The sequence below is a fragment of the Danio aesculapii genome, chromosome 18 (assembly GCF_903798145.1).
Source record: "Danio aesculapii chromosome 18, fDanAes4.1, whole genome shotgun sequence".
Lineage (NCBI taxonomy): Eukaryota > Metazoa > Chordata > Actinopteri > Cypriniformes > Danionidae > Danio > Danio aesculapii.
The window spans coordinates 54,727,407-54,741,591 of record NC_079452.1 but is presented as its reverse complement, the minus strand read 5'-3'; the positions used below and the strand labels follow the sequence as shown (position 1 = coordinate 54,741,591).

Below are 14,185 nucleotides of genomic sequence, written 5' to 3'. Positions count from 1 at the left end.
AATTGGAATAGTAGGACTTGCAGTTGTGAGAAAAAAAGATATGATTCTCAAGTTTAGTGAAAAATGAGTAAATTATAACTTCAGATCTTAACTTTGAATTTTGTATAAACTTGCAGTTGTTGTAAACATAAGCTAAATAAAATAGAAAATGAACTGCGAGATGTTACCTTATATTAGCAGTTTTATTTAAATCAAATTCTAAACAGAAATATATAAACTAAATTTTGAGTTATACAGTAATTGCAATATAATCTGCAGAGAAAATGTTTTAATTGCAATAAATACACTTAAAATTGAGATAATTTAATTGCAATATTATACAATTATAATTCAAAAAAATGCTTGAATTGCAAGAAATAGTCAAAATTGTGAGAAAAAAAAATGTTGCTCACTTTTTTATACTTCTTTCAAGCTAAATTCTTTTAAAAGGAACAACATAACACAACATAAAGGGTTATCTATTATTGCTCATTATCTCTGATTAATCTAAATTTCATAGACTAAAGAAAAACATTATAAATACCCAGCGACACGAGGATTAAATTGCAGAGATTCTCAAAACAGATGACATGATCTTAAAGGCACTTGAATGTCAAGAGCAGGTCATGACATCGACCCGAAATATTTCTTAATATAGTGTTGTCCACATATAGCGTAGTTTAAAGCTAATTCAAGCGATATATTTTGAAAGTCAAATAAAGAGAACTGGCAGTGCTTTGTATCTTTTGTACCTTTTATGGTTTCCTGTTCTTGTGACCTCAACATGCCCATATTTTGTTACCCTGTCATAGTATGTCTGGGGCTCTTGGGGTTTAAGGAAACTCTAATGTGATTGGACGGAGATTCATCCCACAATGCAAGTTTAATCCCAGTGGTTTGAAGAGACTGACATTGCACTTTAAAACAGGCAATGGAAGCATAAGCATGAATAAATGAATGCGTGAACATGGAAATCATCTTCCACTCTTAAATTACCAAATAGGATTTGGCATGTAAAGTGTTGACTGAGACCAATAATTATAAAATTAACAACATTTCCTTTGGGAAGAAAATAAAAAGGTTCTCTGTTATACTGTTAAGTGATACTGTTCAGAGAGAAACAAATTTTCAAAATATGAATTGAGTGGAATCTGAAAATGTGAATGTTGGCAGACTTCACTTTTCCAGTTATGTCAACAATGAGCAAGTTAAAAAAGAATGAGATGATGTAAATGTCAGACTTTGTTTCACTGATACTGAGCAAAACACTGCCCTCTGACCATTTGTATTTGTCCTGTTTTATTATCAATGTTAAATTAAAAAGAAAGGTCTCTACTGCAATATTTCAAATGAACATTTGCGAACTTTAAATGTCACACTATTGATGAAATAATGTTATCAACTCAATTCATGTTTATTTCTATTGCGCTTTTACAATGTAGATTTTGTCAAAGCAGTTTAACATGGAAATTCTAATAAACAGAAACTCTATCAGTCCAGTTTTCAGAATTGAAGTTCAGTTCAGTTCAGTTCAATGTGGTTTAAATTTCACTGCTGAAAGTCCAAACACTGAAGAGCAAATCCATTGATGAGCAGCACAAGTCTACGTTCATTTGTCATTTAGTGTAACAGATGTCATTCATTCATTCATTTTCCTTCAGCTTGGTCCCTTAGTTTTGCAGGGGTCACCACAGTGGAATGAACCACCAACTATTCCAGCATATATTTTTACGCAGCGGATGCCTTTCCAGGCACAACATAGTACTGGGAAACACCCAAACATTCTCACATTCACACACACAAACACACACGCACACACACACACACACACACACACACACACGCACACACACACACACACACACACTCAGGGAGAACATACAAACTCCACACAGGAATGCCAACTGGCCCAGCCGGGACTTGAACCAGCAACCTTCTTGCTGTGAGGCGAGAGTGCAAACCACCCCTTTAACAGATGCTAACTTGCCCCTTAGATGTATTTTTGTCAAATTAAACAACTTTCTTATTCTGACCTACACTTAAAGGTGCAGTAGGTGATCTGCCAAAATGCTAACCCCTGCCGTCCAAAGCCATGCCTCCTGAAATCACAAACGTGTGCATGAAAGATGACAGAGACCCACTAGATCCTGTCATTCACCAGTTAGAAAACTTTACAGTATTTTATATCACTACAATTCCCAATGAAAAACTATTATATCTGGCACGTTTTCAGTTGTGTAGCAAGCAAAACTTGTTATAATGTGCAATATTTCATGCATGCAAGATTAGCTGGTCTCACTCTCTCACGTGCTTTGTCCTAAAGCGACTACTGTAAGCTTAGCTGTTGACCAGTGGCGTGCAGGAATTACACTTATTACTAAACAACACTTACATGCTATTTCAGACCGAATATTCAGATTAGCATGGGTCAGTAAAGCAGGCTATGCTGCAAATAGAGCTACTTACTCATGTGTTGTTGTTAAACTAAATAAAAAACTACATTGTCGATGGTGTAAAAGGAATCTTTTGAGACTGAAAATAGTCACATCAATCTTTTGCTGGAAGATTTCAGTGGCTGAACAACACTTCTGTGTATGTACCCCATTCATAAAACAACAAAACCTACATAAGCATTGAGTGACTTAAATAGTTTTAAAACAGAACATCACCTGTCTAAAAGAAATACTTCAGCCATGGTGTCTTCCTTCCTCCAGCGTGCAAAAGTAGCTCCAATATTGATTCGGGATTTAAAAAAAGTTTTGATTCAGCATTTGTTTTCACCACTGTGACTGTCTCATGTGCACATGAACATGCGGCGCATGTGCACTCGCAAACGGCAGATCTGCGTGAATGGCTGCAGATGTACAAATCTACATCTATTGACAGACAGTTTGGGCTACTTATCAGAATTATGGGAGTTGTCGGCACAACAAATTTTAACTGGATGAACATTTTTCAGTCTTATGCTTTACCCAGAATATAAAAATACATATAAACACATTTAGATAATTTACTTTAATCATTACTATTGGAATGGGAAGAGACTTTCAACCAGCACAACAAAAAATGTTTCTGAAGACGATCACCTACTGCACCTTTAAAACAATAAGCAGTCAACATGATTTTAAAACTATTGCTGACAAATTGTATAACACACTTATAGTTTAAAAAAAAAAAGAAATCCCAGTTGAAATCTTGACTTCTGAGATGTGAACTCACAAATCTAATATACGAGCTCACAAATGTGATAAAAAATATGTATGAATTGTGCGATTTTGTAACTGAGAAATAAAGCCAGACTTACAGGAATTAAAATATCAGGATATACAATTGCAATTAAGTTTGTAATGTTTTAAGTTGTGTGAAGAAAGTGACTTAACTCGAAATTGCCAGATACAAACACAGAAATCTGAATTGTGAGATAGAAAGTCAAAATTCTCATGACATAAACTCTGTTGTTGTGTTCTGTGATATAAACTGAAGTTGGACGGTTGAAAAATTCTAGCTGTTCATGTAAAATTCTAAAACTCACTCAATATCCTTCGGCTTGGGGTGTACTCACACTAGGCGATCCAAACCGTGCCTGGGCGCATTTTCCAGTTCGTTCGACTAGTGTGAGTGCTCTGAATCACCTGGGTGTGGTTCATTTGGCCAGCCCTGGCCCGTTTGGAAGCGGTGTGCCAAAGTGCAGTTCAGTTGGGCTTTGGCGCAGTACGCTAGTGTGAGTGTAAAGTGTGCCTGAGAGCGAAACTGTAGACGTGACGTCACTTTTAAGGGACTGTTTGATATGGATTTTTTATTCATTACTACTTCTCAGTTAACGCAAACTGTCATAGTTTATTAAGCATGCAAACCCCTCAGCAAACCCCGAGCAGCACGGTAATTTTATGAGAGTTTACGAGTGTCAAAAGTGGAGGATCTGTTCAGCTAAATATTTGACTGTGTGTCATCGCATCACAATGAATTAAAATAATACAAAACGCTATAACTAAAGCCGTGTCCTTTGTACTGAGTGAGAGCGCTTCTCTTCAAAACTGAACAGTCGCATCATCGATGACGTAAGCGTGCTTGGGCTCAGAAGGTAAAAGTGCAGGGCGAAGGGGAGAGGGGAGGGCGGGACTATCACCCCTGGGTACAGTTCAAGACAACTGTGCCTAGTGTGCGTGCACCCTTAATCACTGGTTTATTAGGGGTCGTCACACCGGAATGAACCGCCTAAAACTCATTTACTTAATTTGAGTAAATTTACTTGATTCTTTCCCTAAATATACCTGATCAGATTTTTTTGTATAAAGTATACACTGAACGACATGCTCAGAAAAAATAAAAAAATAAATAAACATGGCATATTCAAATGTTCAAACTCTCATAGTAGATGTATTTCTCCTCAGGAACTAATCCACCCAAAAACAAACATGAACATAATTTACTCATCTAAACCTATTTGACTTTCATTCTTCTGTGAAACATGAAAGAAGATATTTTAACAGTGTTGGAAAACAAATAATTTCCATAACACTTAGGTATCAATTCTATAGTGACATTGCCTGCCTGCTATTATTGGCTGTTTATTAGTACATATATAGTGCTGTATGATCTTATTCTACATCACTAACCCCTAATTTAATACCTAAACCTAACAATTACCTTGATAAGTATTAATAAGCAGCAAATTAGGCAAAAGTCATAGTTAATGGTTTATTAATAGTGAGAACTGTACCTTAAAATAAAATGAGAACCATAGTTTCAGTTCCCATTGACTTCAATTGTAATTTGTGGCCATAAATTGGTAGTCAGTGGGAACCGAAACTGTTTGGTTGCCAACATTTCTTCTTTTAAGTTTCAAAGAAAGAAAATCATACAGAAGTTAATATCTATACAGTTTAAAAACTCCAACCAATGCTAATGCAACCAATTAAGACCAAAATACAACATTGTGTTTGGTTAAAAATTGGGAAACCGATAAAAAAAAATGACCTTTATTTACCAAATGATGAAATTTGAAAACATTTGTTGAGGTCTGCAGGCTGTCTGCTGTGGTTTTAGGGTTGTTGGTTTGTGTCACGGTGCACTAACAGCGGATCATTATGATTGATGAGGTGGACCTGCTCCAGACATGAGCTGAGAGGAGACACAGGAACAGCTATCAAACCTGTGCTGGCAGGAGAAAGTTCAGATCTCTACATAAATAGTGCAGTGCGGACAGCACATTAAAGTCGTCAGATGAGGAGCCGTGGCAGGGCTTTCATGTGCCTCACGATTTATGACTTTCCATGTGCTTGCTTTTTCACTACAAGTCACTACAGGGAGAATCCAGTCCTCTGTGGAGAGATTTTAGTAATAGCCTTTTTGATGGCAATATAGAAACAGCATGAAGCTTTTACAGTAGAATATACTGTATGTGTTCACGCCAGATCTTGGGCTTTTTTAAATGATCAGATATTTGGTTTATTTTTTCTGCAGGTGTGGTTTCAGAATCGCCGGGCCAAATGGAGAAAAAGAGAGCGATTTGGTCAAATGCAGCAGGTTCGGACACACTTCACAACAGCCTATGAGCTTCCTCTTCTTACACGACCTGAAAACTATGCACAGGTAAAGTGGAGCTCACATGTGTTTTACCTGATCAGTCTACTGGCATGAGTACTTGACATTTAAAACAACAGGGGTAGACTGGCAACAGGATTACCAGGTTTTCACAACAAATCTGGCCCAAAAATACAAAGATTTTGTTTTCATTTAATATAATCTTAATTTCTTTTTTCTTTTGAACAAAATAAGCTATTCTAAAGAAAAACAAATACTATGGAATACTATTACCAGTTTCCAACATTTTTAAAATATCTTTTTTTTGTGTGTGTGTAGTTAGAAGAGGTGTTTTTTGTATATGTTTTTTTTAACATAAACACTGATGTATGTTATATTTGACCAAACGAACTGCTAAACTTGGAAGCTGATTTGTAGCAGGAATACATGTAGGTTTAGGTTTTATTGTGAGTTTATATGTAAATTTGATGTGTTTTGTCTATTTTTAAGAGTAATATATGAACATTTTTTACATTTATTTTCTCCAGGTTTTTGATTTTTTTCCTGCCTTCTGCTTTCATCATATCAATTTACATTCATAAACCCATTTCTTATATTTAAAAGTAGTGCTGTGTCTCAATCTGTGCATTAAAACGTATCCTTTAAAGACATCAGTTAAAGTTTTTTTTAGATAGGGTATTCATTCATTCATTTTCTTTTTAGCTTAGTCCCTTTATTAATCTGGGGTCACCACAGCGGAATGAACCGCCAACTTTTCCAGCACATGTTTTATGCAGTGGATGCCCTTCCAGTCGCAACCCATCATTGGGAAACATCAACACACACTCATTCACTACAGACAATTTAGCTCACCCAATTCACCTATACCACATGTCTTTGGACTTTGGGGGAAACTGGAGCACCCGGAGGAAACCCATGCAAACACGGGGAGAACATGCAAACTCTACACAGAAACGCCAACTGACCCAGGTGAGCCTCAAACCAGCGACCTTCTTGTTGTGAGGCGAACGTGCTACCCACTGCGCCACCGCATCGCCTAGATGGAGTATTATGAAAGCATAAACTTTAAAAAAAGACCAATAACCTTGATTTATTAACTTATTAACACATTATTGCCTAATGTCCCATGTCCCATGTACTTACAAGGTATTTGCCCACCGGCAACCGTAGTTGCCACTTGTACTTTTGACAAAGTCTCTTGAAAGATTTGTTTTGATTAGATGAATCTAGAGACCTTCATGATTATGTTGATTTACATTTCTGAACAATTTTTTTAAGTAACATGAAATTTGCCTTTATTTGGGAGGGTTTGCCTCCATTTTGAATCCTAGAATTAGGGGTAGGAAGTTGAAAGCCTCACATGACAGGAAGGAAATCAATTCCTTTTTTGTTTCTTGAAATCTTTTATTTTGTTTTCTGCTTGCATGTCATTAAGAAATTAAACACGAATAACATGTAGAAAATTACTTATAAAAGGAAAATGGCAGCTATAAACTATAGGTGCTGGTGGGCTTAAATGGGTTAAAATAAAACCCATACAGTTACAGGACTGACTTTTCCTAAATATGTTTTATTCTATCATTGTTATTTTATTAAAATTGCGTAACACAATATAGTTCAGAATAGTTTTAATTTGAAAGGTCACAACAGTGAAATTGATCTCATGCGTTTCACTAGTGCACTATACTTTCTCTTGTGCCTTTGAATAAGTGTGTTCTGTTGTCTATCAACTTTCTGCTGAAAAAATAAATTCACAACATTTGACATAATTATGCACTCCTACTTGCTGGACGAAGTTATGTACACAGCTTTAGGGGCTATCTAGTAACTCATTTATTATATTACAATAAATATAATAGTTTTAGTCTAATGACTTATATAATATGGGAGGTGGCATGGTGGATAAGCGGATAAGCAATGGAGGCCTTTCTATGAGGAGTTTGTCCGGTTTCCCCCACAGTCCAATTGGATAAACTAAAATGGCCATAGTTTGTGAATGGGAGAGTGTGTGTGAGTGTTTCCCAGCACTGAGGGTTGCACAGCAGGAAGGGCATCCCTTGTGTAAGACTTTCCAGAATAATTGGTGGTTTGTTCTGCAGTGGCGATCTCTGATAAATCGAGGAAAAAGCTGAAGGAAAATGAGTGACTTCTCAATGATTAAATGAATCAGCTGAGGGGATATGACAGTTACCAATGAGACCTGGTCACTCAAGTGGCCACGCCCTAAATTATGCAGACTTAAATATATATAGAACTTAAACTAAATGGATTTATACACCAAAATCCTTTTTTGTTCCAGACTGTAAATTCCTATTTTTCTGCTGTAAAGTTGGCCATTTTAACATTGGGCTCAGTAGAAATGTGCTCTTTTATAGAGCCAGTCCTTGTGTAAATTTCATGAATTGCAGTTTCATTTACTTCCTTATTAGCTTCACGAGGGAGAGCGGGTTGTTGCCGCTTGGTTTCAGCTCAGCGCACGTATCAGGTTCATGTCCTTTTTGTGCCACGTTGTTTAAATAGCATTTATTCATTTGTGTGCCCATGGGTGTTCTGGTCTAAAAAGGAGGTGTGTTGAGGTGCATTGTTGCCACGTTGCTAACTGAAATAGCCAGTGTCCTTGACCAACTAAAAGCTGCTCTAAAGTAAATACCACATTATTATTATTTAGATTTTTTAAAAGAGTGCATATGTGATATGTACTTATAGGCAGTTTCACACCTGCACACTTTGCTTATTACACACACAGGGATTCAAAGTAGCACAGAAATATCTTAAAATTAAGAATTAAATTGTAAAAGGTTGCTGGTTCAAGCCTCGGGCTGGGTCAGTTGGCATTTCTGTGTGGAGTTTGCATGTTCTCCCTACGTTCACATGGGTTTCCTCCAGGTGCTGCAGTTTCCCCCACAGTCCAAAAGACATGTGATATAGGTGAATTGGGTAGGCTAAAACTGTCCGTAGTGTATGTGTGAATGAGTGTGTATGGATGTTGCAGCTGGATGGGCATCCGCTGCATGAAACATATACTAGATAAGTTGGCAGTTTATTCCGCTGTGGCGACCCTATATTAATAAAGGGACTAAGCTGAAAAGAAAATGAGTGAATGAATGAAAATGTGAAAGATTTTATATATCTAATGCCACAAACCTTCTTCACCTTAGGGGGCTCATTCTGTAGATCACAGGGCCGCAGCTCTGCACAGTTTTGTTCCATCCCTAATTAACCACACCTGATTAAACTAATTAAGTCTTTCAGGGTTGTTTGAAACCTACAGGTAAAGCTGCAGTCTTTAGAGTTCACCAAACTTGAACTTTCCAATGCAGCGGACTGCAAAACTTGTCGCACTGGTCTGCCTCATTTGCATGCGTATGACTGGAAGTCTATGGGGAAAAAAAGTCCAGTGTGACCACAGCTTAAGTGTGTTGCAGCAGGGTTGGAACTAAACTATGCATGGCTGCGGCCCTCCAGGAATTGAGTTTGACACCCCTGCTGTAGATGGTCTGCTCATGCACTTTAACCTTGCACACAAGCAGATCCTTGTCCACAATATAGTGAAGTATATTTCCTGTTTTTCCACTTACAAAATCCACCATCTAAATAGTGACCACCACTTACTCTCAATGCATTGGTTCAATGCATGTTACACCCAAAACACACTCATAACTCATTAATAGATTAAGAACAACTCTCTTAAACCATGCGCCAGGAGCGCAGAACATTTTTGCTGTATTTCAAATAACTAAATTTAATTCAGTGATACCCTAAGTGCAGCTGCCCTGTGAGTTTGTTAAAATAGCCCAGTGAGTCAAACAGCTTACTCATAAATATAGCCATTTGTCACCATCTACTGACATCAAGTTGCAGCTGCAGAAAGAGTCACCCCTAACAAACAGTGGAGTGATGTGATAGAAGTATTCTTAATCCTCTACTGCGCGGTTTTACCATATAGCAACATGCTACTTATGTTGATTTCCCTGTTACTGTTTCTTTAAGACCAACATAAAAAAAAAATGTTGGACAGAGAAGACCTTAGTGTAGCCAATGATGTGCTTTGGTTAAGTCACATGACATGCAGTGTTTTTCTGTTCCGCAATTTCTCACAGACTTGTGTTTATTGTGAGTAGTTGCTGAATACAAATGTAAACATCAATAAAAACAAAGGATCTAATCATGTCAGATCCACAAACAAATCTGAAACATCACCTCCAGTAAGTTATGATGACATATTCACAATTCAAATTTATTTTAATCAAATTAGTTTTTTGTAAATCGATCAAATGTGTGTGTTGCCAAATGGCAACACTGTCCAATAGTGGAACGTGCAATATTGCAATGGGTTAGCTAGCTAGCAAGGTCAGCTGTGAACTTTTAAGTTGTAACAACAACATGAATGCTAGTGATATAATGTTGATTACTTGTATGCTAATGACGTTTGCATTATGGATAAAATCTAGTTTTAATGGCAATACTACTTTTGAATATATATATGTACATATGTATACATACAGGGAACAGTGTATTAGTGAGCACCACCATGTTCTATGGTAAGTGAAACAAGAAAAGGACAGAACTGGCTCTTCCTGCAAATGAAAGTGAGGATGAGATGGGTTTTAGTGACCATGAGAATGCTGCAGATTAGACATTTAATGGAGACAGTTCAGGTAAGTTAGATCAGAGGCAGATAAGACAGGCGTAGTATAGTATATGGCAGTGGTTCTCAAACTTTTAAACCAGCGACCCCCAATGTAAGATCGTCAAGAACTCGCGACCCCCCACTACCAAAGCATATACAAACAATAAAAATAACATTTTTAAGCTGTTCACAATATTTTAACTATATTTACTTTACATTACAGGGCTCGAAATTAACATTTTTGCTTGGTAGTACTGGTGATCCTATCTTTAAAAATGTAGGCGCACCAGCCAAAATTTAGTGTCTTCCACCAAGTATCACACCGTTACTACAAGTTTTATAAACAGATTTATTGCATTTGAAACCAACAATAATCAAAACTAACAAGCAAAAAATATATATGCATGCGTGAGGAAAATATGTCTCTATGAAATCCCGTTATCACAAGAAAATACATTTTGAGTGACCAAAAGATACATGGACGGACCGCTCACCGGCCCTGCACACACTGCTTGACATGAATTCATTAATGAATCTGTTAACGATAACTGTGCTGTGTTCTCACGGGTGGTGTCTGATATTGCACAGATGCTTTTGACATATACCTTATCATTTGCTTACGTCATCTTAATAGCAATACCGGTCTTTTCGTGAGCTGCAATATTAGTTTAATCTTAGTCAGTGCAAGCCCTTTTGCGATGGTGTACGTGGTGTTAAATTTTACATATAGCTGCCACTTGTACGGCTGACAGCGTCTGGCGATTAAATGATGGAATAAACAGAAATTCTCGTGCTTAATATGTGTAGATGTGGCAAACAGTTACCTGAAAATTCGTTATTTCGTAAATTATTTCGAAAATTCGTTAAAATTAGTTATTTTCATAATGGACTTGAAGCCAATGGAAGTCTTTTATCCACTCTTCGAAAAATGTAGATGATGGACTAACATTCACCACATGATCAGTAATCAGATGTGCCATTATTTGAAGCTTTAGGTGTTTCTAAAACTAAATCTGTCAGTGTTGTTTTCATTCTCATCTTCAGCGCTTTACATTTTCGCGGTTGTCGCTCCTGTCATCTGCAGACAAGAGGCGTTGACTGAGTGATTGACAGCTGATTTTAGCCAATCCATTTGTGTTCAGTTCTTAGAGCAGCAGGCCAATAAGAAGAGCGCGAAGGCGGGGCAAGCGTTGCAGGCTTTGTTTACTGCGGCAAGTTGACATGACAAGTTTTAAACTGTTTCTGAGCGCTGCGTTTCAAGTACAAAGATGCATTCTGCCTGAATGTGTCCTAAATACTTTATGAATTTATCAGTAATATGTTTTTAAAAATCTGAAAATATTAGCTTTCACTTGTAATACTGAAAAATATTTATTATAATCACTGAAAATTACACAATTTTTAAATCACTCTTGCGACCCCTTGAAATTATTCTTTGACCCCCGCAGGGGTCGCGACCCTCAGTTTGAAAACCACTGGTATATAGTATAATATATAAACATTGTTAGCTAGTAGCTACATTATTCTGATGCATCTGGATATATTAGACTTGTTATTTATTTGTTATAATATTTATATTTACTGTATGTTGTATACATGACAATACAATATTAGGTTTGTTTTTAATTATATTCAGCAAAAAAGAATGGAATACATGAAAGCTGTTGGAATATGAGTATAAGGAGTATAAGGTGTCATTCAAGTTCTGTGTTAAAGCTTGTAATAATGCAACACCAATTAAATAATTTCAAACAAAATTATTAATTATAAGGAATTGTTTTAATTTAAAATTTCAAAGTTGGATCCACTGTTGGACGTTGTTGCCATATGGCAACATATCATAAAGTATCTTAAAAAATTCAAAATTTTTTCAGAATAAGCCATTTTAAGAAAAGAAAAAGTCAAATATTTTTTAATAGATTTATCATAATGCGTGCGGTAGAGGGTTAAAAATAACTGTGACAAAATTGTTTTTTAAATTGATCATTTATATGTGGATTATGTTTTTGTATATTCATCAGATTCAGAACCCATCTTGGCTAAGCGGCAGCAGTGCGGCCTCTCCAGTGCCAGGCTGTGTGGTACCTTGTGATTCTGTTTCCTCCTGCATGACTCCTCATCCTCACTCTGCCAGTGGCGTGTCTGATTTCCTCGGTATGCCAAGTCCAGGTGGCAGCATGGGGCAGACACACATGGGCAGCCTTTTTGGGAGCTCGGGAGTAGGTGGAACCATTAACGGTTTTGATCTCAGCGTCGAGCCGGATCGCAAATCCTCCAGCATCGCCAGCCTGCGCATGAAGGCGAAGGAGCACAGCGCCGCCATCACATGGGCAACATGATGCCTTCATCTGGGAAACAGAAAACCAGACAACCTCAGCCCCAAGCTGTCAGCACTAATGAGGTGAAAGTTTATGGCATCTGGAGCCAATATGAACATGAGAAATGGAGGCTGGAAGCTTTAAAACACTTGTTGGAGATCTAATTTTAAGGTTCTCTGAGGAAGTGGATTGTGCAGTGGGACATTGTGCTAGAATGAGTGGAAACTGATGGGCCAGTTTGAACAGAGAGATGTTTGGTTTAAATAACTTTTTATGTAACATTGAAAAAAAAAATCTATATGCACTATTTTCCCCTATTACTTAATAGACATGTGCACTGCCATTTAAAGAAAATCAAGGTTGCATTTATTCAATCAAAAGAATACAAAGATTTAAGCATTATAAATATATCTAATGGATCCTTGGTTAATACCAAAGAGCATAGAATCACCAAGAGGCGACACTGTAGTGCGATTTGGGAAACAGCCACTAGATGGCCTGGCAGCCATTTTGGAATGAAAGTTCCAATAGAGCAACAGCATATTATAAGTCTGTAAAATAAACTATTAAAAGTGCTGATTATTGTGATAGTAAGTGTTGTATTGTCATCTTTCAGGTTGTATCTCAGCTTTAAGGCACTTTCTAAATAAATGAATCAAAAATAAAGCAGCTGCTTGCCATCGCAGCAACAATAAGATCCAATGTACAGCAGATCGCTTTCACTCTAAAATGGCGGAATCTGGGGCTGTTGCTGGGCGCTGCTGTTGCAATGGAACGTTCCATTGAGTGTCGCCTCTTGGTCATTCTAAGCTCTTGGTTGATACCGATCTTGACCTGTATTAGTGACCTTTACTGACCTCAAATGATGGATATTCTGAAGAACAATATATTCTAGGGCTGCACGATATTGGAAAAATCTGATATTGCGATATTTTATTTTTCTGCGATAAAAATTGCGATATGAAAATCTGATGTTTCAGAAGATAGTTTGAATAGCACTATTTAACAGCTTTCTGGGGAGCCTAACAGTATTCAGAGCAATTGAATGATCACAGCGCAAAAATAAATGCGTGTCTTACTTTGCTTTGTCTTGTTTCTAGTTCAAACATCCAAAAAAATATCTTAGACCAAGTAAAAATATTGTTTAGCTTCCACCGTCAGAAGAAATAAGTAAAAATTAAAAGTTTTCTTAGCTTGTTTTAAGGAAATGATCTGCCAGTGAGGTAAGTGAGATAATCTTGTTGAAATGTAGATAGTAACAAGACAAAAATTCTACATAAGAAATGTTTTTTTGCATACATCATATAATCATAATATTGTGTGGCTCCTGGTCAACTATAATTCGGACTGGACATTGCGAATGTGCACATTGCAATATCATTGCTGAAATTATATATTGTGCAGCCCTAATATATAGTATAAAAGTTAACAGATTTAAAATGACATTAAGTTATGACAGATATTTTAAGTGTTTTTAATAGTGCCTCTCTAGTGCTGTTTGGGCAGATTTGGCCATTATTTTTCCATCGTATCGAAGTATCATGAAACTCTGTATTGGGTTTAAGATTTAAATGATCTTGAAAAAAATGTTAGAACAGCTTAAGAAGTACAACTCTTTTTTTTGCAGTCTTAGAGAGAAACATATTCTGGAAAATATACAGTTGAAGTCAGAATTATTAGCCCCCCTTTGAATTTTTTTTTCCTTTTTTAAATA

The 14,185-nt window shown here is 36.8% G+C and overlaps 1 protein-coding gene across 1 annotated transcript in view; it reads left to right on the top strand.

Annotated features, from left to right (window-relative positions):
• Window positions 1–13,175, top strand: part of alx4b (ALX homeobox 4b) — a 36,897-nt gene extending 23,722 nt beyond the window's left edge. The window contains exons 3-4 of the mRNA XM_056479042.1: window positions 5,443–5,571; window positions 12,175–13,175. Coding sequence (XP_056335017.1) covers window positions 5,443–5,571; window positions 12,175–12,492 — 447 coding nt within the window. The 3' untranslated portion in view covers window positions 12,493–13,175. The remainder of the gene's footprint in view (window positions 1–5,442; window positions 5,572–12,174) is intronic.
• Window positions 13,176–14,185: the final 1,010 nt, after the last annotated feature.